The 22,746-nt window shown below is 47.9% G+C and overlaps 1 protein-coding gene across 1 annotated transcript in view; it reads left to right on the top strand.

The window, feature by feature from the left end:
• The window catches only part of plcg1 (phospholipase C, gamma 1), a 30,465-nt gene extending 8,100 nt beyond the window's left edge, over positions 1-22,365 (top strand). The window contains exons 9-33 of the mRNA XM_056590245.1: positions 33-102; positions 241-342; positions 1,292-1,410; positions 2,004-2,089; positions 2,520-2,640; positions 3,594-3,762; positions 4,059-4,181; positions 4,379-4,480; positions 4,809-4,996; positions 7,435-7,635; positions 8,643-8,762; positions 9,419-9,599; positions 9,809-9,886; positions 10,730-10,833; positions 11,595-11,688; positions 11,884-11,953; positions 12,548-12,711; positions 13,440-13,536; positions 13,674-13,898; positions 14,603-14,751; positions 15,887-16,001; positions 16,414-16,575; positions 17,287-17,375; positions 19,023-19,297; positions 19,573-22,365. Of these exons, the coding sequence (XP_056446220.1) occupies positions 33-102; positions 241-342; positions 1,292-1,410; positions 2,004-2,089; positions 2,520-2,640; positions 3,594-3,762; positions 4,059-4,181; positions 4,379-4,480; positions 4,809-4,996; positions 7,435-7,635; positions 8,643-8,762; positions 9,419-9,599; positions 9,809-9,886; positions 10,730-10,833; positions 11,595-11,688; positions 11,884-11,953; positions 12,548-12,711; positions 13,440-13,536; positions 13,674-13,898; positions 14,603-14,751; positions 15,887-16,001; positions 16,414-16,575; positions 17,287-17,375; positions 19,023-19,297; positions 19,573-19,612 (3,244 nt within the window). The 3' untranslated portion in view covers positions 19,613-22,365. The remainder of the gene's footprint in view (positions 1-32; positions 103-240; positions 343-1,291; positions 1,411-2,003; positions 2,090-2,519; positions 2,641-3,593; positions 3,763-4,058; positions 4,182-4,378; positions 4,481-4,808; positions 4,997-7,434; positions 7,636-8,642; positions 8,763-9,418; positions 9,600-9,808; positions 9,887-10,729; positions 10,834-11,594; positions 11,689-11,883; positions 11,954-12,547; positions 12,712-13,439; positions 13,537-13,673; positions 13,899-14,602; positions 14,752-15,886; positions 16,002-16,413; positions 16,576-17,286; positions 17,376-19,022; positions 19,298-19,572) is intronic.
• The last annotated feature ends 381 nt before the right edge of the window (positions 22,366-22,746 follow it).

Raw genomic sequence — 22,746 nt, 5'->3', positions numbered from 1 at the left:
CTTATTGTCAAATGAACTCTGTCGTGTGGTAGGGTCATTGACCGACCGGAACAGAGGATCAGTCTGGAGGATTTCAAGGGTTTCCTTCTGGAAACTCAAAAGGTAAAGGCCTCTCTCTGGCCCCTCCCCTTACTGGTTCTGCCTATCACTGTTTGATACCACCCATTGCTTTGACCATAATGGGGAGTCTTGGCCATGCCAATGTTGTTATTTATGAATTTGCATTTCTCGTAAATGCAGGAGCTTTGGGCCGCAGACAGCAACGTTGTGCAGGAATTTATGTTCGGCTACCTCAAAGACCCGCTGAGAGAGGTGGAGCAGCCTTACTTCCATCAAGACGAGGTACACATCTCTCACCTTCCTGGCTTTCTATTAACATTTTTACGTTTAATTTCTTCTCTGGTTGCTGAGGGGGTTTACTGAGCTGAGCTGCTGATCTACGTGTGTGTGTGTGTGTGTGTGTGTGTGTGCTTGGTTTGAGGTGGCCTCATCACACAGAGTCTGTGGCATGGCACTTTCCTCTGCTGTGTGGGCTTCTTCGTGATCTAATAGCGTCAATGTTTTCATTTGACATGAGAAAACAGGAAGTGTGTGAGATCGGGTTCCAGACGGGTAGACTTTTTAACTTTTTTTCAGTTTTGTTCTGTAATATTAAAGTACAGTGTATTATTTTTCAAGTAAAGCCTGTTGGCGTGTGGTCTAAAGTGTCAGGAATACAGAGTCCGGCTTTTGCCCCCCCCCCCCCCCCCCCGCCCCCCCGCCCGCAAGGAGCGCTATGCTATTCCACCTGGCCTGTTACTAATAAGAAGGGCAGAGGGATTTAGCAGTTCAAAGTTTAGTTCATCCTCAAATTAATCTTGTCAGGGTTTTTATTGTTGTTATTATTATTGCTATTATTATTATCATATCCTTTATTTAACCAGGTTTAGTCTCCATTGAGATTAAAATCTCTTTTACAAGAGAGACATGGCCAAGATGGACAGCAGTACACAGTTCCAACATAAAACACAAGACAAGTACAAGTTCAATACTAAGTGCAATAGTGATAACACATTTAGATCAGAGTCCGACTTCAAACTCTTTACAACACCTTTTAAATTCACTGAGAGTAACTAGGTTTTGCAGCTTGAGCTTCTTCTGCAGGTTATTCCAGGAAGATGGGTTTGTTATAGTACCAGAGCTGTACAAACACTGGTTGCTACTGCTAGCTGGTAACACTGTGTGTGTGTGTGTGTGTGTGTGTGTGTGTGTGTGTGTGTGTCCGTGTGTCCGTGTCCGTGTCCGTCCACAGTTCCTGACCTACCTGTTCTCCAAAGAGAACACCATATGGGATGCCTCCCTAGACACGGTCTGTCCTGATGACATGAACAACCCCCTGTCCCACTACTGGATCTCCTCCTCACACAACACGTAAGGCCCGGCGGCCACAGCCTATCTACTCTCCTCCTCTCCCCAACCTACTCCTTAAATCAGATTTACTTTTACTTTAAAAGTGGGGTCCCGTCCATAGTGTATGTTTGTCATCATCCCCATTATGGGGCACGTCCAACCGCAACCGGCCTATTGAACTTCACCGGGGGGAAACGCATCAGATAAAACCGTGTTTCTTTTAACACACAATAAGAACCCGGATTCCATTATGCCGGGGCAGGTCCTTTTCCCTCGATTGAAAAGTGTGTGAAAGGGGAGTTCAAATGCTGAATTTATGTGCCAGTTGTAAAACAATACACGGGGGCATAGAAGGATTTAAAACGTTTCGATTTTGATTAGGGTGTTTCGATTGGACCCCCTGAAAGAGGAAGTGGTGAGTGTTTACCCTCAATCGACAAAAGCTCCTTGTCACTTGGCCCCCCTCTTTGGTAAGGGACCGTCTGCATGTGTTTGCATGGCGTACCGGTGTGAACAGTGCGGCCCCTTGGCTCTATGTGTGCCGTTGTCGTCATCGCTGTGACTGGAAGCCTCTCCAGGTGCGCTCTGATCCGGCTGTGTGTGTTTATTTTTAGCTACCTGACGGGAGACCAGTTTTCGAGCGAGTCATCCCTGGAGGCGTACTCGCGCTGCCTTCGACTGGGCTGCCGCTGCATTGAGCGTGAGACACCTGCCCCACGCACCCGCTCTCTCTGTCAACAGTGTCATTGCCCAGGGTGGCCCCTCCCCCATTCTGTGTAATGTTGAGTTTGAGTTCCAAGTCATTCGCACGTGAACATACCTGCACACAATAAGCGAGGGATCACGGTTGCATAACTGCACTATGCATGGTCATAAATCCAACCCTTGTAAGACTGGTTTCTAGTATTGGAACGGTTTCAGGTCGCTTCATACGAGAATAAATACATCTGACATGTAAACCTACGATTATCTCCCTGTCTGTCCCCAAAGGGCTCCTTCACTGTGAATGACTTTATTATGTATTCTGTTATATTTTTCATAATCAATGATGTAACTATACTGGCCATGTTGTTTTTTTTCCATCTAATATTGCTGACAATCTCAGTGTTTGTGTTTTTTGGTGTGTTTAGTGGATTGCTGGGACGGCCCAGAGGGAATGCCTGTCATCTACCATGGTCACACCCTCACCACCAAGATCAAATTCTGTGACGTGCTGGCCACTATCAAAGAACATGCCTTCGTCACTTCTGAGTAAGTGTCAGTGAACTCCACCTACTCCTTTCCTATTTTTGTCCTGTTTCTGAGAAGGAAAGATTAGGCATTACGGTAGAATTCCGGTAGACAATTTGTGGTCAACATTACGGTTTTAGAAAAGCAATCGGTGAAGCTACAGATGTCAGTCTCCACAGGAATCCTTGAGCACCAAGCCCAACCACTGTTTAATAGGGACAACTATCTAAAAACATTAAACAATAAAAAAAGTATTGACTAAGTTGGATAAAAGTATTGACGAAGTGACTAAACAGCAAGGAGAGTGTGTTTGAGGCAAACGGAACTGAATTCACAGTACCTTTGCCAAGCGGCACGACGATGTCTGCATTTCTACGTCCACGTCATGTTTACCCGTACACGAGGGGTTGGTATATGTCCGCTCCACTGAAGATACAATAGCGTGTCCCCTCTAAGGACCTCAGCAGTCCCCCTGCAGAGTGTGATGTCGCTTGGAGGAAGGGTTGTCGAGGGATCCAAAGACACGCACACACACATGTGCATCGTTGCAGACACCCCTTCGGCTTTAGATAGATCTCGGTAAATCAATACATCCCGGTGAAAATGGGCTGCTAAAAAAACAGATAAATGGTGTATCGGGAAAAATAAGGTGATGCCTGCCTGAGCATTCACCTTATTCCCGTGTCCCGCTGTCTAAAACCAACCAAAACAGCCCCCACCCCCCGCCTCGACCAATCAGCGATTACTTGCTCTGCAGAGAAGGATAACGCATTGCTCTCAGAGGACCGCACGCCTTTGCTACGCTCAGACCACAGACACACAAAAGAGTCTATTAAAGTCCCTGGATGGGACCTGGATCTTTTCAGACCTTCTGGACGCAGAAGTGGAGCTCTGCCTTTTAAAGTGTTGCCGTCTCTTGCGGGATGTGGCCACCCTCGAGCCTCAATGCCCTCCCTGCCTCCTCCACCCTACAGCTATCCCATAATCCTGTCCATCGAGGACCACTGTAGCATCGTGCAGCAGCGGAACATGGCCACCAACTTCAAGAAGGTGTTCGGGGATATGCTGCTGACCAAGACGGTGGACATCTCTGCCGACGGCCTGCCCTCGCCCAACCAGCTGAAGAGGAAGATCCTCATCAAGGTGAGGGAGAGGCTTTCTTCGTCAATCCTCCTCATCGTCATCATCATCATCACCCAACTAATTACATAAACATCGTTGACGATATGTGTGTGTGACCCAGAAAAGGTACACACACTGCTATCTAAAGGAGGATGCTCGAAAAAAATAAAACGATTATCATGTGGGTGCAAGTGTCACAATCTTTTTAATTGTTTAGGAAGAAGAAGGTTGTGGTTCACTGGTTTCGTTTTTTCTGTTCTTCCTGTCTAACCCTCCCCCCTTTCCACATTCTCTTCCTTTCACTGCTTCCCCCACAGCATAAGAAGCTGGCGGAGGGCAGTGCCTCCGAGGATGTGCCTACGTCAACACCGTACTCGGAGAACGACATCAGCAACTCCATCAAAAATGGCATCCTGTTCCTGGAGGACCCCGTCAACCATGTAAGGGGCTCTGGTCTCCTGCTGCCTTTCCTGGTTTTAATACTGTCGCTGAAACAGGGGAGATTGCTGGCATGTCATTTTGGGTGCAGCTGTGTCTTTGTGTCACTCTGCAACCGCATCTTAAAATAAACCCCCATCGCTGAGTTGTATCGCAGTTGATTCTTGATCACCCCCGTCTCTTTCACTCGGCCCTACAGGAGTGGTACTCCCATTTCTTTGTCCTGACGAACACCAAGATCTACTATTCGGAGGAGACGACGAGTAACCAGGGCAACGAAGACGAGGAGGAGCACCGAGAGGTGAGGCGAACACTTGTGACTCGTTGTATAGTTCACAAGTCCAGGAATTGTTCTCGTGCCGTTACATTGCCGCAGTGTTTATATCCATAAACAACCACTTTTAAAAAATATTTTATTTGCAAATAATAATCGGATTCTTATCTGTATTCTATGGACCAAGATACGCTTAATAATATCTACATCGACCAATCATTTTCCGTATCCCTGCACCCCTAGCAATATCTCCTCATTGCTCCCATTATTAGACACGCCAGCCAGTCGCGGTAAACCTCCAGACTGTCTTGTGTTTTTTACAAACGCGTCACCCTGCCCCCCCCCCCCCACCCAGGTGACCAACGGGATGGACCAGCACGTGACGGAGAAGTGGTTCCATGGGAAGCTGGGCGCGGGGCGGGACGGCCGGCAGATCGCCGAGAGGCTGCTGTCCGAGTACTGCCTGGAGACCGGCGCGCCCGACGGCTCCTTCCTGGTCCGGGAGAGCGAGACCTTCGTGGGGGACTACACGCTGTCCTTCTGGTGCGCTGCTCTGCTTCTTTTTAAAACGTGTGATTGTGGGATGGCGAAGGATAGGATGGTACTAATGTCTCCGAGGGGAAATTTGGTTCCAATACACATCATAAAAAAACCTAAAAACATAAATCTCTATAACATACAGTAGATGTCATCCTGACAGTGTGTGTGCTATAGCTAGGCCTACAGCTTGTTAGAAAAACCCAACAGCTAAAGGAACAAAAGATCTCGGATTTCTATTTGATTTGGCCCTCCTATTGAGAGTGTACCTCCTCCCTGATGCCAGGAGTGATGTTTGGTTTGTAGCGTCAAACCAAGAGGATGTCCACTTTATTTGGTTTCACATGGTGAATGATTGAGCCCAGTGTTGCATATCTGTGATTTAGATAGTTATCTACGGCCCTGTGTTTAGATCTGCGTGGTTTCACAGATGCGAACCGGGTGCAAAGGGCGAGATCAATGGCGGATGGTTTAGTCATTGATGGAATGCAGTGTTAGTCACGCTTTGGTCTCTGTGACCGCAAGCGTTGTGTCTTGGGCTGCAGAGCGCAGATCAAATATCTAATTGTGACTATTTTTATAGATTTTGCTGTAGTACCACTGCAGGCATCATGATGATGATGTGTCCTGAATCCCGTTCAGTGGCACTGTTATCGCTCTGTGGGACAGAAGAATTGAATCGCTTGGTTGACAGAACAATTGTGTTGCATGTTCTACCACATTTCATACTTTGTTAGAAAAAACGTCTTTGTTGTTCCACAAAGAGCTCTTCTCTAAACGTATATCGTAGATTTTACACCAAAGCTGAGCCATGCAACATGGGTGATTCACAGTCCGTATTGCAGTAATGGAGTAAGGACCTGTGCATCAAAGGGGTTCATTTAAAGCTCCTCTGGGGGTTCCCCTCCTTTTCTGGCCCGTGACCCTATTTCTATGTCTGAAAATGTTTGCGACCCAGACTTCTGCCTCCCCTCAAATTAGTTTTGAGTAATATCAATGTCCCAGTTACGTTTGCTCTACCACAAACCAAGTGATTTGCTCTTGGCTATGAATCATTATGTGGTCAGTTTGTTCATAAAAACAGGGCGTCTGAGACGTGTCTTCAGCTCATGTCAGCAATCTCCTGCGATCCCATATGCGTACCAGGGGCCCGACCCTGGTACGCAATGCATATGAGTTTAAATTACAGCTGGATCAGTTTGTATTAGGAAGCATGTTTGGTAGTCTAGGCCATAGACTAACCAATACTCTAGACTCTAGTCTAGGGTATAAGTTAGTTGTGAGCAGTCCAGGGTAGTTGAGTGGGTAGTTGGAGAAATGGGGTGTGGATAGCTGTCTGGGGCCGCATATCGTTTTTTTGTCATAGGCTATTTAGCTACTTTTGCAATTAAATAGCCTGTATCGGCATAGACAACAGTTTTAGTTTTTTTATGCTGTGAATATATGCAATTGCAATAAAACATAGGCTACAAAACAATTAACTTTTTTTAGATTTCAGTAGAAGACATGAGGGAGGAAAGCAGGACAAATCCACTAACAGGTTTTTAAGTTGAAATTGAGTCGGCCTAGCTCTGCAGTTTCAGTTCATGTTTGTGCAAAGGAACTGAATATCATTGCATCATAGAAAATATCAGCCTAAACCTGGTTTTGAAAGTGAAACATAATCTTAACAATAACAACCCTGGTAAACATTTCAAACAATTCAAGTTCTATGCTCAGTAGTAGTCTTGTTGGATTGATTCCCAGCAACACTTTGGCCCTGCATGAGCGAAACTTTTTTCATGCTATTTACAAGCAGTTTATTTTTACTAATTGATAATGTATGGTTGACAAAATTCATCGGAAATTGAATCAATATTAATTGTGAGTTATAAAAAAATAAAAAATAAAACCAAACTTATGGTATTTATTTTTTCTTTTTGCCAAAGGGCCGCAATGGCGGCGCAAAAGGGCTGACCCCTGGTCTAGTGGGTAGCCTAGTCCAGTGGGTAGTGTAGGGTAAAGGGTGGTCTCCTGGTTGAGGTGTTTGATATTCTACAGCTAAACGCTGTGGTTCCCAGCCTCAGGGTTCTCTGATATACATGCATTTGTACTTTTAAGTGTATTATGTCCCCCCTTATAGATCAACAGTGTTTATATTCAAATTACGGATTCATAGCAATAAGCAAACTTCTCCACTAGGATGTGATGATCTAACAGGCAGATGTTGATGCACAAAAATCGAATGACCGAAAAATGGGGTCACTGGTTAAACCGTTGGGCACCACACCCCTGTGTACTCCCTGCTTCTTTAAGAAATGCAATCAATTATTCACTGTGGAAGTCGAATTGGATCAAAACCATCTGCTAGAAAATATGACTAAATAGAGACTGGATGGATGGAGCGATATTGAAACGATCCAGTTTGGGTGAACATGTTGCCGTCTTCCCTCGTCCCGATCCAGGCGCTCCGGGCGTGTCCAGCACTGCCGGATCCACTCCCGGCAGGAGGCGGGCAGCCCCAAGTTCTATCTGACGGACAACCTGGTGTTCGACACGCTGTTTGCGCTCATCACGCACTACCAGCAGGTGGCGCTGCGCTGCAATGAGTTTGAGATGAAGCTGACCGAGCCTGTTCCCCAGACCAATGCCCACGAGAGCAAGGAGTAAGTCCCCGTCCTGTCCCTCCCCGGGCCCATCCCCGTCCCGTCCCATCCCCGTCCTGGCCCATCCCCGTCCTGTCCCATCCCATCCCCGTCCTGTCCCGTCCCATCCCCGTCCTGTCCCGTCCCATCCCCGTCCTGTCCCGTCCCCGTCCTGTCCCGTCCCATCCCCGTCCTGTCCCGTCCCCGTCCTGTCCTGTCCCGTCCCCGTCCTGTCCCGTCCCATCCCCGTCCTGTCCCGTCCCATCCCCGTCCTGTCCCATCCCCGTCCTGTCCCATCCCCGTCCTGTCCCGTCCCATCCCCGTCCTGTCCCGTCCCATCCCCGTCCTATCCCATCCCCGTCCTGTCCCGTCCCCGTCCTGTCCCGTCCCATCCCCGTCCTGTCCCATCCCCGTCCTGTCCCATCCCCGTCCTGTCCCATCCCCGTCCTGTCCCGTCCCATCCCCGTCCTGTCCCATCCCCGTCCTGTCCCATCCCCGTCCTGTCCCATCCTCGTCCCGTCCCATCCCCGTCCTGTCCCATCCCCGTCCTGTCCCGTCCCCGTCCTGTCCCGTCCCCGTCCTGTCCCATCCCCGTCCTGTCCCGTCCTGTCCCGTCCCTGTCCTGTCCTGTCCCATCCCCGTCCTGTCCCATCCCCGTCCTGTCCCATCCCCGTCCTGTCCCGTCCCGTCCCTGTCCTGTGCCATCCCCGTCCTGTCCCATCCCCGTCCTGTCCCGTCCCATCCCCGTCCTGTCCCATCCCTGTCCTGTGCAGCCTGCTCAACTGACACAGATGACATCATCAAATGCTGCGCTCGTGCCTCAAAGGCAGACGTCTCTTTGATTTCACTGGTGGTTAACTGTCCGCCAGAATCGGGATTATTGTTATATTATCATTTAACTTTGATGGTTTTTATCCACCTTATGTACTTTATGTTTTTGGAAAAGTGGATTTAGGAATATAGTTTAGAAAAATAGGGTATGTACTGAACTGTGTGTGTGTGTGTGTGTGTGTGTGCGTGTGCGTCAGGTGGTACCATGCCAACTTGTCCAGGAGCCACGCAGAGAACATGCTGATGAGGGTTCCACGTGATGGGGCCTTCCTGGTCCGCAAGCGGACGGAGCCCAACTCCTTCGCCATCTCCTTTAGGTAATGCCAAAAGGCTTTCCCGGCCTTCTGAAACAGGCCATAGGGCTTGTACCTCAGATTGCATCATGGGATTTGTTGTTGGGTATACTCTGCCATTTTGTGATGAAAAAGCAACGTAAATAAACTGTAACCTAGGCTAAAAAAAATGTTGTTTTGCCGTGTCTCGCATGAGAAACGCTGTGTTTCAAACACAACAATGTCTCCCCATAAGAAATGGAAGAAAGGGAAATTATCCCCAAATAGCATTCCTACCAATAACATTCATTGCGATGTAACATCCAGGTTAACAAGCCCAATTAACAATTACCACTCTTGAGTCTGGTAATTATTTTGTGTGAGCTATAGAGCAAAGAACCTTTTCTGCAAAAGTTTTGTAGTCAAACATTTGTGCAGCACAAAACGAAAATGTATGTCCTATTGTTTAAACCCCCACTACCCAAAAGCAGTGGGTAGTAGCAGTCTTAAAAATTATTTAAAGAACTTTTACATTTGATTAATTTTTTGCAAAATTGTTTAATGTCTTTAATCACTGTACTGCATTTCGGCGGGGATGCCCGCGGTTCCCCCGGGAACCGCGGGCATGATGCTGATGGGCGAGATGAATGTGATGAGGAGGGTGATGGTGATGGTGAATGAGGTCTGTGTGCCGTTCTCAGGGCGGAGGGGAAGATCAAGCACTGCCGCGTGCAACAGGAGGGTCAGATCGTGGTGCTGGGCACTTCGGAGTTCGACAACCTGGTGGACCTCATCAGCTACTACGAGAAGCACCCGCTGTACCGCAAGATGAAGCTACGCTACCCCATCAATGAGGACACACTGGAGAAGATAGGCACCGCTGTGAGAGTCACGCCCACACAAACACAAAAACACCATAGAACGTTCTATAGGCTGCAATGACTTTATGGGCCATGACCAAATGGAGACATTTTCCTGATCTGTGTAATCGTAAAGTGATTAGCGTTTTGTGCGGAGGATGTGACATGGCTCTTCTCCCGCTGAAGGTCCACCCCTCATTGTAACCCAAGGTGCGTCTCTTGTCCTATCAGGAGCCAGACTACGGGTCCCTTTACGAGGGGAGAAACCCAGGCTTCTACGTGGAAGCCAATCAGATGCCCACATTTAAGGTGTGTGTGTAATTCAGATGTTTTCATTGTTTGTTTTTCAGAGCATTCATTTATTGACGTGAGACCAAAAAGACACTAAAAATAGAACAAATCTGATTACAATACTAACTTCAATACAATAAAAGAAGACTGCTCCCGGGCGAACATGAATGGTTCCGCATAGTTTGGTTACAGAGTGTAACATTTAGTCACTTAGTTAATTACAGGTTTATATCTCCAAGTCTCTAGAGGGAAATTCCAGCTCAAAGTAGGTAAAAATTGTCGCCACGCCTTGTCAAGTCTTTGGGTACATCCCCTGGTTGTATACTTAATGGTGCCTCATCAGCTCTCCCACCTACCGCCTGTGTTTATGGAGCCATCACCGGGCCAGCAGAGGCGACAAGGCGCTGTTCTCTGACTGGGCAGTACAAACCCCCCCCCCAGGGAACTCATCAAATATTTAGGGATACGCCGAAGGTTGAATTCTGGACTGATACCGATGTTTTTATTTTATTTAGTTTTAGTTATTTATTCCTCCTTTTTGAGGTTTGAACGTCCATCAGCCATTCGTGGCCGTGTGCGACTCCTAGCACTATGGGCTGGTGGATAATTCAAAAGGAATAAAAAACTATTTTTTTTGCCATGGGCCCCCCCTCTGCCTTGGGCCCCCCCACAACTGTCCACCTTTCCCCCGCAGTCCGACGGCCCTGTGTGTGTGTGTGTGTGTGTGTGTGTGTGTGTGTGTGTGTGTGTGTGTGTGTGTGTGTGTGTGTGTGTGTGTGTGTGTGTGTGTGTGTGTGTGTGTGTGTGTGTGTGTGTGTGTGTGTACTGATTCTCTGTGTTGTTTCCTTTGTCCCTTCACAGTGCACTGTGAGGGCCATGTATGAGTACAAGGCCCAGAGAGATGACGAACTGTCCTTCATAAAGAACGCCACCATCTCCAATGTGGACAAACAGGAGGGAGGCTGGTAAGTCACAGCCGCGCTATTCAATCAGAGATTTGCTTCATCTGTAGAAATGACCGCAGTGGCAGATGGTCATTTTATTAATTTAGACACAAAGCTGTTTGACTGGCAGCGTTTGAGTGCCCTCAGAAATGACAGATTTGAACAACAAGACTTCTTCATCAGCAATGGAAAAAAAAACACAAAACTACATATCTGCAAAAGTGCAGTATTTCACATTGTTGCGTTCCCTGGAAGCAGTCAGCACCGCGTAATAAAAACCGAAACCAGTTTCCAAATACATCATCCTACACAGTCCTACGTTGTCACAGCAGAACTTCTGTGGGGCGACTGCACAGATCCTGGTTCAGATACCCGAAACTGAAGGGGCAGTCTTACTCCTTGTTTCCTGTTTCTTTACGGAGAAATTCTAACGAAACAAACCAGACATTAGCGCGAGAGAATGAAACTTCCGAAGGGGATTTGAATAAGCGGAAATCCTACAGTTGCTAGTCTTCACAGGGTTTATTTGAAACCTTATATTCACTTTTATATAGTGTACCCCTGCTGGCCGAGTTTGTGCTTGCTAAATATGCGCTTGCAGATCCCCGCTTTTGGTGACACGATTGGTCAAAACAAATTGGAAGCGAGGCGAGGGAAAGTGAAATGGCCCGCTCACCCAGATTTGATCTCGTCCACCTTTTAAGATATGAACCTGAAATCTGGTTTGTGAGACCAACCGACACCTAGGAACCAACCGGGCCCCTCTTGTCTGTGTCCCCCAGGTGGAAGGGCGACTGTGGGGGGAAGAAGCAGCTGTGGTTCCCCGCCAACTACGTGGAGGAGATCAGCCCGTCGGCAGCCGAGCCTGACCGGGGGGTGAGCACGCACGCACGCGCGCGCAGACGCACACAAAAACACACAGTGGATTGGTTTTACTATTACGTTTGTTGAAACCCATAACTTTATCTCCTGTGTGATGGCTACTTCAGAGGGGAATGTTTTTTGTTTTTCTTCTCTCTCTCTCTCTCCCTCTCCCTCGCCTCTCGCTCCCTCTCTCCATGGGGCCTACAGGAGATGACGGAGAACAGCCCTCTGGGAGATCTGCTGAGAGGAAGTGTGGACGTGTCTTCCTGTCAGATCGGTGAGTGTAGCCCCGCCCCTTCCTGTACGGCTCTGTGCCGTGCTGCGGGGTTGCGTAGCATACAGTCTCCTTGCCAGAGGGCAGTCTGTCTCTCTCTATCTTTCTCTCTGTGCATCTCTTGGTCACAATGCACATAAACATACACATCTCTGCCCCAATTCTACAAAATCCAAAAGTATATTTTCTTCTCGCTCCTATCAGGCACATCACTGTACTACCATTTCCCCCCCGATACCACGAGCGGTTCGCTGTTTGTGTTTCATTCCTCTCTCACAATCTTGGTCTGCAATGCATTGTGTAATCCGGTCAATAAATGACCATTACTGCCGGCACAGCCATCACTGTAGCACCACTGTGGGTCCTGGCTGTAATCCTATACCCGATCATGTCCCGGCCCCACATGCCGCTCGCTGGCTCCATCTAGTGGCCGCGTTACTTTAGTGCATGAGAAAGTCAGTGTCGCACACAGCCGGGGTCTAACGTGCCTCTCTCTGTCTCTGTTTTTCTCTCTTCTCTGTTTCTCTCTATGTATCTCTCTGGCTCTCTTTCTCTTTCTCTTTCTCTTTCTCTCTCTGTGTGTGTGTGTGTGTGTAGTGGTGCGGCCGGAGGGTAAGGGCTCCCGGCCCCACGTGTTCTCCCTGGTGCCGGCCTCGTCCCCTCGGGCCGGCCAGGTGGTGGACATCGCTGCCAGCAGTTCGGAGGAGCTCAAGGAGTGGGTGGCCAAGATCCGGGAGGTCACCATGACCTCAGAGGCCAAGGTGAGGAGGAGGAAATGGGTCTTGAGCCACCACAGAACAGCATGGTGGTATCCACTGATTAGCGATTAGGTTTATGTTCTGTGGGTACTTTACATGCATGTGTTGATGTCGTTGGATTAAGATACAAAATTAATCGATTTTGCGTTAAATTATTATCAACAGAATGGTGGCCCAGCATGACGCTCACACATTACAACAAAGAAGTCCTGATAATGTTTCCATTGCCTGAGCAGCAAGGCGGGTGCTATTGGCTTGCAAACGCCAAATCTTTTGGCCCGCGACCCCTTTTTCTAGCTCTGAAAATGTTTGTGTCTATAACTTTTGTGCAAATGTTGCAACAAAAATCGTTTTTACCCAATCACCCAAGACGGTTATAACAATGTCTTGGTGGACGTAATTCTGAATCAATAGGCTGTCCGTTCGTTTATACAGTCCGTCTATGAGTCCTGAAAACAAACAAAATGGATCATCTAATATCTATAGCTTGTGTCAGCAATCTCCTGCGACCCAATATGCACATCAGGGGACCGACAAGGTTGGGTACCACTGCAGTACAGGCTGGGTCGCTATGACACCAGCATCATTATCTCTCTGGCTGCTCTCCTTTCTCAAATGATGTTAATATCCATCCGTCGGTTGAGGGTAAAGCACGAGTCTGGTTGGTAATCGCATGTAGCTGCATGCAGGTCTTTGCGTCGCCATATGTCCAACTGTCTGTCTGTCCTCAGCTGGAGGAGGGCAAGATGATGGAGAGGAGGAAGAAGATCGCACAGGAACTCTCTGACCTGGTCGTCTACTGTAGACCCGTGCCTTTCGACGAAGACAGTAAGCACCGTTCCCCTGGGGTGGAGAGAGGGAGCGCCCCACACGATCAGTGAACCATCCCAACAATAGATTGGAATGAAGATGGGCCGATGCCGACGCTGACGCATGCCTCTTCCGCCCTCCTTCCCGCTCCTCAGAGATCGGCACGGAGAGAGCCTGCTTCCGGGACATGTCGTCGTTCCCCGAGACCAAGGCGGAGAAGTACGTGAACAAGATCAAGGGCAAGAAGTTCCTGCAGTACAACCGTCTGCAGCTGTCCCGGATCTACCCGCGCGGCCAGCGGCTGGACTCCTCCAACTACGACCCCCTTCCCATGTGGCTCTGCGGCTCTCAGCTGGTCGCCCTCAACTTCCAGACCGCAGGTGGGCCCCGCTTCAGTCTGGTTAGCTAGTACCCTACGGGTTAAGGTGTAGTCCAGGCAGCAGGTGCCCTACAGTTTAAATATTAGTCCAGTTAGCGGTTGCACTAGGATTTACATATTATTCCAGTTACTGGAAGCTTCTATTCAAGGCTAGTCTGTCACAAGAGAGATTAGTATCAGAGGCTAATTGCGGCGCATTCTTCTCATATGATCGCCATTGATCCGTAGTAGGTTGGGGACGACATGATTGTTGGGTCATGGGTTACAGTTCATCTTTCGTTAAACGATCAAGCATCTGTTTCAAATGTGCCTTGAGCTGCCACGCTCTCTGCTGCCACAGGGTGGAAGCAATTATCTGCAAACCACTATTGTATACTCATGCATCATAAATCCCGATAACAAAATCAATACAAGGCTTAGGCTACCAGGCATGTTTTAGTAAAAGATTAGCGATGCATTATGACCTTCATAGGCTTGCTATTCATAACTTTGTATTGGGGGACTAGGCCGTTTCCCCGGGACTTGGAACGATGTTTCAAGGAAGAAAGGGTTTGTGCCATCATTTGACCCTACTCATTCGAGCGCATCTTACCTGCTATTTAAGTTCAGGGAGTAAGGAAGAAATCCACCAGCACTTTGTGCTTAATTCTTCTTCCTCCTCTAAATGTTCTTTCTCGCTCTCGTGGTCCGCTTTCCTGCGTCCAGACAAGCCCATGCAGATGAACCAGGCTCTGTTCATGCTCAACGGCCGGAGCGGGTACGTGCTGCAGCCCCCCATCATGAGGGACGAGACCTTTGACCCCTTCGACCGCCACACGCTGCGGGGCCTGGAGGCCGTCACTCTTGAGATCGAGGTGAGAGAGAGCAACCAACCGCACATATGCATCCTGAGCCGTGTGTGTGTGTGTGAGACGATGTTGCATTACTTGTAAAGTTCCGGCACAACCATAGGGGTGAACGAAGTGGCACCCTTAATGGCACAAGCTTGCACAACGTAGGATGTGCTAACGTACGACGTTAGTGTTCTCAAATAATTCATAATGTTCTAAAGGAGGTGGCACGTTTATTCCGTGCTGGCTTTAAAGCACAAACACCCGATGGCTTCTACATCCATTGTAAACACATGCAGGAGGACAATATGAGGGCCTTCACAACGTGGATGTCTGTTCACGGTGGAATGGTAAGCTCAGGGGATGGGGTAATGACACCGGTTTGATTAAAGGCTTGGCAAAAACAGCAAATTGGACAGATATTAATATCTGATGTAACAGATTTAACAACAAAAAAGGCTTTGGGAATGGGAGAGCACTGACCCGAGCCACGTCAATGTCTTATGGGCATCATTGGGAAGAAATGCCCCCAGAAATGTAATTCTGTCTCAATATTTGCTGTGTGCGGAACAAGCAGGGTATGTAATGTAATTCAGATGGCTATTCACTTGGTTTTCATCTTGTGTTTCTAGCCTCAACACTGATCCCATCATCCTGAGAGATCTTCTCATGTAGTGGTATTGGAGGCAGCTTACAACTCCAACAGTTGGTGTTTATAGTTTTGCCGTTTGTACCAGATTTGAAGTCTAAAAACACGATTAATGTAAAATATTTTGTTCACTGCATGCCCAGGAAAAACGATCCTATTCCCCCCCCCCCCCCCAGCACCTGGCTGGACCTTGTCAGAACATTGCGCGGCTGGCTGTGTAGTGGTTGTCAAGTTAACGGCCAACTTTTGATGGAGGCTTTATTTCCTGGCTCTGCTGTGGTAGCATGGTGGTGACGGACAATGATAAATGGGTGGCTGGAGACACAGAAGTATTGGCCTCACTCCATTTGCGGCGGTCCACATTCAGTTTTTCCTCCCCATCACGTGTTCAGAACCAAGATGGCCGCTGGGAACTGTAGTTCCTTGGTCTTCGTCCCCTTAGTGCTGGTTTGCGGCCTACAGTGTCATTGACACCACTGTTGTACTGATGAGTGTGTTGGCTGCTTCCAGGTGCTGGGAGCCCGCCATCTCCCGAAGCACGGGCGTGGCATCGTGTGTCCCCTGATCGAGATCGAGGTCTGCGGCGCGGAGTACGACAGCGCCAAGCTGAAGACGGAGTCGGCAGGTGAGGGCTAACCGTTCCTCTCCCTCTGCCCCCCCCCCCCCCCCCCCTGTCCTGCCCCTCTCCAAGAGCACAGAGAGGAGTGGAGTAGAGGGCCTGCTCAGCCCAAGTCATTTCCTGTTTAGTCGAGCAACACGGGAAGCTGTGCACGCAGAGCGCCGCATGCGTGCCTCATGCTGCTCCGTGTTGGCAGCGGAGGCATTCTGATGTATTGCGCGATGTGGAAACGTTCATCATGTTTAATATGTGGTTTGGGTCCAAAGCAGAAGTGTAATCGCACAACTGTGGTTTGTCCCATTATTATGCTTGGGCAACATGTTTGGCTGCTGTGCTGTAATGAGAGTGAAAAGTCTGATCAGAGTATGAATGTAAACCAATCGTGTCGGGTGTTTCCTCTGCCCCCATTGGCTCCCAGCGGACAATGGACTGAACCCCACGTGGCCGCGCAAAGCCTTCCAGTTCACCATCTGCAACTCTGCCTTCGCCTTCCTGCGCTTTGTGGTCAACGAGATGGACATGTTCAACGACCTCAACTTCCTGGCGCAGGCCACCTTCCATATTAAAAGCCTCAAGACCGGTAACTCTCATTACTCTATGGGGCCCAAAGGGGGGGGGGAGAAAAGTGAGTGAGTGCATCATAATTAGCATCGTTGACACGATTTGTCTACCGAATGCGTTTGTTGTGCTAGGTCAGGGATTGGCAACTGGCGGCCCGCACATAATAAAAAAAAAAATAATAATAATAATAATAATAATTGATCGAGTTACAGAAAACTCGGTCAAGAAAGATGAGAAGAATTCATAGAATTCGAAGGCAAACCCATGCGTCTAGTTTGCTTAGAAGCGATATCGGTCATTAAAGATATCCACTTAAGTCGCCACTACAACTACAACAACTGCTTGTTGGGTTTGAGTTCATTGAGTTGTTGCACTTAATGTTGGGCCACTGTTTTTCAGTTTTTTGACTTCATTGAATGATGATGTATGTGAGCCCTTTGCACTGATAAAAATACTGACCATTCATGTGGCTGTTTGAGCATGGAAAACATGAAATGAATGTATGTTGTTTCAATTAACATACCGTACATAGGTTATGATTCTGGATGATTTTTTAGGTAAAAAATCCCCAAAATGCACCAGAATACAGGAAATCATATCTACCCAATTCAAAATTGTGTAGCTTCTCTCAGCTCACGTTTAGTTGAGGTGTGCAGTCATGTGGCCCTCCGATGGTTATGATGAAAAATGTGGCCCTCTTTATCATGAAAGTTGCCCATCCCTGTGCTAGGTTATCGATCGGTGCCGCTGAAGAACAGCTACAATGAGGATCTGGAGCTGGCTTCTCTACTGGTCCACATTGACATCGTCAGGAACAGGGTGAGTTGTCTGGAGAAAGCTACAGGGCTAATATTAGGGCTGCGTCATCGCGACGTCGCATTGCAATGACCTCTGATGGTAGCGATGTGTGTATTTGTGTTGACAGTAATAATATTTTTGGTAACACTTTATAATAAGGTGCCATAATAAATAGCAAACTAGTCATTACCTAACCCTTTGTTAATATTTGTTAATTGTTACTAAAATATCTATTTGGCACAAGTTAGTATTTTTCCATCATTAATTAAATATTAGTTTGCATAACCCTAACCCAACCCTAACACACGGCCCTAACCCTAACACACGGCCCTAACCCTAACACACGGCCCTAACCCTAACACACGGCCCTAACCCTAACACACGGCCCTAACCCACGGCCCTAACCCTAACACACGACCCTAACCCTAACACACGACTCTAACCCTAACACACGGCCCTACCCCTAACACACGGCCCTACCCCTAACACACGGCCCTACCCCTAACACACAGCCCCAACCCTAACACACGGCCCCAACCCTAACACACGGCCCTAACCCTAATACACTGCCCTAACCCTAACACACGGCCCTAACCCTAACACACGGCCCTACCCCAAACCATAACACACGGCCCTAACCCTAACCCTAACACACGGCCCTAACCCTAACACACGACCCTAACCCTAACACACGGCCCTACCCCTAACCATAACACACGGCCCTAACCCTAACACACGACCCAAACGCTAACACACGGCCCTACCCCTAACCATAACACACGGCCCTAACCCTAACCCTAACACACGGCCCTAACCCGCACCCACGACCATAACCCTAACACACAGCCCTAACACAAAACTCTAACCATAACACACGGCCCTAACCCTAACACACAGCCCTAACCCTAACCCTAACACACGGCCCTAACCCTAACACACAGCCCTAACCCTAACCCTAACACACGGCCCTAACCCTAACACACAGCCCTAACCCTAACCCTAACACACGGCCCTAACCCTAACACACAGCCCTAACCCTAACACACGGCCCTAACCCTAACCCTAACACACGGCCCTAACCCTAACACACGACTCTAACCCTAACACACTAACCCTAACACACGGACCTAACCCTAACCAGCGAAACTCTGTGGTCAGTGAAAAAAAACTACAACAAAAAAACTTGTGCCAGATAGATATTTCAGGTACAATTGACAAATATTAACAAAGGGTTATGTAATGACTAGTTTGCTATTTATTATGGCACCTTAAAGTGTTGCCATGTTTTTTTGGGGGCAATTAATTGTGAAATTATTTGTCATTATTTGTCATGGCGCCGCAGCGCTTCTCATGCGAGACGTGGCAAAACAACGTTTTTATTAGCCGAGATTACACCACATTTATCTTGATTTAGGATCCTGCAGTGCTTCAACTCTCTTGACTCCTCCTCAGTATGATTTAAAAAAAAAATCCCATGATGCATTCTGATACACAAACACTATATAAACACCTTGAAATGACCTCATTCTGTGTGATTGTCTCTCTCTCTCTCTCTGTCTCTGTCTCTGTCTCTGTCTCTCTCTGTCTGTGTGTCTCTCTATGTGTGTGTCTCTCTCTGTCTGTGTGTCTCTCTGTCTCTCTGTCTCCCTGTCTCTCTCTATCTTTAAGGATGAAAACGGAGACGCCCACTCGCCCTTCCCGGCGCCGGGTGCCTCCCCGGTGCCGGCGGCGGTGGCGGAGGTGGAGCCCCTGGTGGATGCGGGCTCCTCGCCGGCGGCGGCCTCCTCCAGCGCCCCCTCCCCGGTGCCCCAGTCCCCCCTCCCCCTGGCCGCCGACTACATCGGCAGGGAGGCCTCCTTCGACGGCCGCTACCAGTCCCCTATCGGCGACTTCCGGGTCTCCCAGGAGGCCCTGCTCGACCACATGGACTCTCAGAACAGAAGGTGAGCGGCGGCGGGGGGGGGGGGGGGGGGGCTGTGGAGGCGTTTGTGTCGGAGGTGTTTGTCTCTTAGCATCTTGAAGAAGCTATCTAGGGCACGAACACCACACATGGGTTCTGTGTTCTCTGCGTACGATTGACGACGCTGCGGTCGGGTCCAAACCCGCGGACCCCCCAAAACGTCTGCATGGAACCGGCCCCTGTGTTGTGAAGCCGGCCGCCCCCACTCCCAAGCTTCTTTTAATGTGGAGCTCTTCTCTCCCTTTGTCCCAACCCCAGGATGCGGAGGACTCGGGTGGGCGGAGAGAACCGCGTGTAGGGGCCTGGCCAATCGAGACACGTTTCCATGACAGCCCTCCCCCCGCCCTCCTCCCCAAACCCCCGCCCTCCCATCCACCACCAACTACTTATCGTCCCCACCCTGATCTTCCCGGGCCACTCTCCACCGTACCGATGATGTCACCGACTGCTGTGAACACTGTTTCCATGGAAACGCCTCCTCCTCCTCCTCTACCACCACCATCATCGCCGCTCGCTCTGGCCTACATTTGTGGCAGCTCTCCCTACCTCGCTTTTCCTCCCCCTCCCACCTTGCCCTCCCATCCCCTCCCCACACACACTATTTCCCCCACCCTCGCCCTCCCAGTCTCGGACATCACCCCACGCCCTTCCCCCACCCCCTCTCCCTCCTCCTCCTCAGCGGGCTGCCTTCACCTGCCTGCAGAGCGCGGGGCTCGGTGACGAAGAGGAAGCAGGGGGGGTGACGAGGGGGGGGGCGGGGAGGAGGACAGGATGACAGGATGAAGCAACGGATGTCAACAACATGAGAACAAAAATGACTAAATAGACTACGGCTGACGCACCATTCCAGCCCCATTGTAGCTGTCGTTTCTTCTTTTTTTTTTGTGTTTCTCTTCCTCAGACGTGACTCTGGCGGTGCCGCTTTAATTAGCGGCGACGCAGAGGGCGAAGAGAGCTGTACAAATCTGTTGGCGCCGGTTACCCCCGGTTACGGCTGGCATAGACAAGTATATATATTTATTCCTGATGTCAGCGGGCTAGGAGGCTGACCTGCTCTCCAAGAGCTCCCGTCTTTGTCTTCAAATTATAATTATGATTATAATTGTCATTATTTAAACTTTTAAGCATTCATAATGTGACTTTTTTTTTTTTTTTTTGCTGTATATGCGCAAAACACGAGGGCTCTCTATGGCTATTTTTAATAGTGTTATTCCAACGTATTATGGAAGCACCTATGTTGCCAATTTCACACGTGTTCACACACACTTTCTCATTCGCACACAAACACACACACAGACATCCTGCATCCTGTCCTTGTGGAATCACCGGGAGGTTGCCTGGTTGTGTTGCATCGCGGCTGCATCATCCTGATTCTTTTACTAACCGTACCAATGTCCTTTGACCAGAGTCGTTTTGCAGCACTTTTAAACAATTATTTTTTTTACTCATATCGACCTTTCAATATCTAAAGGTAAACATCCCAAAACATTGGATATTTTTTTTTATGTTCGATGTTGACTATTAAAGCTAAAATCGCATCTTACAAATGTTCTGTTTCTTTGGCAGCCTTGCATTCCCATTGTTTAGTTTTATTTTATTTTTCGGGAATGTCTGACTTAATTGTGAAGTATTATGAATTGGTATATTCACCCTTTTTTTCCCCCGCATTGTACTAAACATTCCCTATAACAGTTAAAGCCATAGAACCGATGATGCAAAACACAACTTCTCATTGGATTTAGATTTAGTTGCCGATGGAAATGTTTTGGATTTTGTTTTTTAAAGATCGTCTCCAAAGTGATTCTGTGGTCTGTTGTGTACAGTTGGAGCTTCTCGTCACATTGGTGTTCATGTTTGGTCATGTTTTAATCTCGAACAGAATGCTAATTGATAAATGGCTTAATAGGTTTTGCCAGTACAAAGCAGAAAGCCTCATGTCGTCCTGTATAGTTTTATGTATCTGCACTGCATTTGGAGGATATTTAATTTCAGAGTTGGTTTTAAAATGTGTTAATGTGACAGTAAAAATGCATTCCCCAAACACTGTTAAATACGTTTTATGATTTTATGAAATGTTTCCGTTGAAGTTGAGTGTTTTGCTTCCAGACACTCGAGGCTAACAATCAGTCTAGCGTTGATCCTTCTGAACTTAACCTTTTTTAGATCATTGCATCCATATTTTAAAATGTGAGTTTAGAGGAAGAAGCTTTATAACTTGCAGCAGTGTTGTACCAAGTCTTGAGAAACAAGACTATGCTGGGGCAAGACTATACTTGTTGCATAGTCTTGTCACCTTTAAGTAAACTTTGAGAAACGCTTGTGTGAATTAACAGCTTTTGTCATCTCTTCATCCCCGATCTCCCTCCTTGGCTGTATATGTGCATCAAATTGTTAATTGATAATATGCTAACTCAGTATTTATATTCAGAACTCCAAAGCCATAATGGTAAGAACTAGTTAAAGGGCATAATTGCCTACTAATGCCCGAGGTTTCAAGAATTAGTTTGAACACAAAGCATTCGCACCCTGATACAATCCCCCTGCCCCCTTGATCTGGTGACTGATGTGTGTTGCTGCGATGTTTCCCTCCAATGCTGCAACGCTCCTGCGGCCGAGCGGCCGGCTGATGTCAATGTGCCTGTCTGCGTGTGTCCATGCTCACCTGTTTTGCCACATTAATCACGTAGTGGAACCCAGTGACATGTTTTGTTGGTCAGAATTTTTTGTAACCGACTTGTCTCATTTGCAAACGCCTTTTTGGTTTTAACGTGCCTAAGCTATGGAGAAAAGTATTCATTTTAAATTTTTTGCCTTTTTCATATGAAACGTATTCAAGCCTGAACATTAAATAAAGTACTTATTCAACTAAGGTTAATTATTATTTTTTTTGGATCTGCAGTTTAAGTTGGATTATAACGGGAACAGAAAAACATGAGTCCTGATCATAGTTTGATAACGTCTGGATCAATAGGCAAATTGAAATGGTAGGATACAGGTATGCCTAGCTCAATTGGCTGGTAATTATGATATTGATATTGGGCTTGCTCCCTCTAATGGTGGCTGTACACCTACAATTCAAACAAAGCATTGTTCCATTTAGTTTATTCTGCAAATATCTGTAAAAAGTACATCAGGCCTAGGAACTCCCGTAAAGATTCAAAGTTCTTTTACAGTTGGATTTATTACATAAGAAAGTTCCATAAAAACATACATAGGTACACGTCCGTGACGCAAAGAAGCACTTGATGCTAATAAACAAACGTTTCAGTCCCAACTCCTTGTGTTGCATTCTGTTAACAGACTAGGGTGCTTACTGACACAATTCCAGCCTTTTTTCCCCTACTTTATCTAACCGTTACATGTCCACTTTAAGCAGATGGGCCTGGACAACAAAGTACCGAAAAGCAAGTGAACAGATTTATGCTAAATTTA

This window comes from Gadus chalcogrammus, chromosome 1, assembly GCF_026213295.1.
Source record: "Gadus chalcogrammus isolate NIFS_2021 chromosome 1, NIFS_Gcha_1.0, whole genome shotgun sequence".
Taxonomy (NCBI): domain Eukaryota; kingdom Metazoa; phylum Chordata; class Actinopteri; order Gadiformes; family Gadidae; genus Gadus; species Gadus chalcogrammus.
This window is presented reverse-complemented; position numbering and strand designations above follow the sequence as displayed.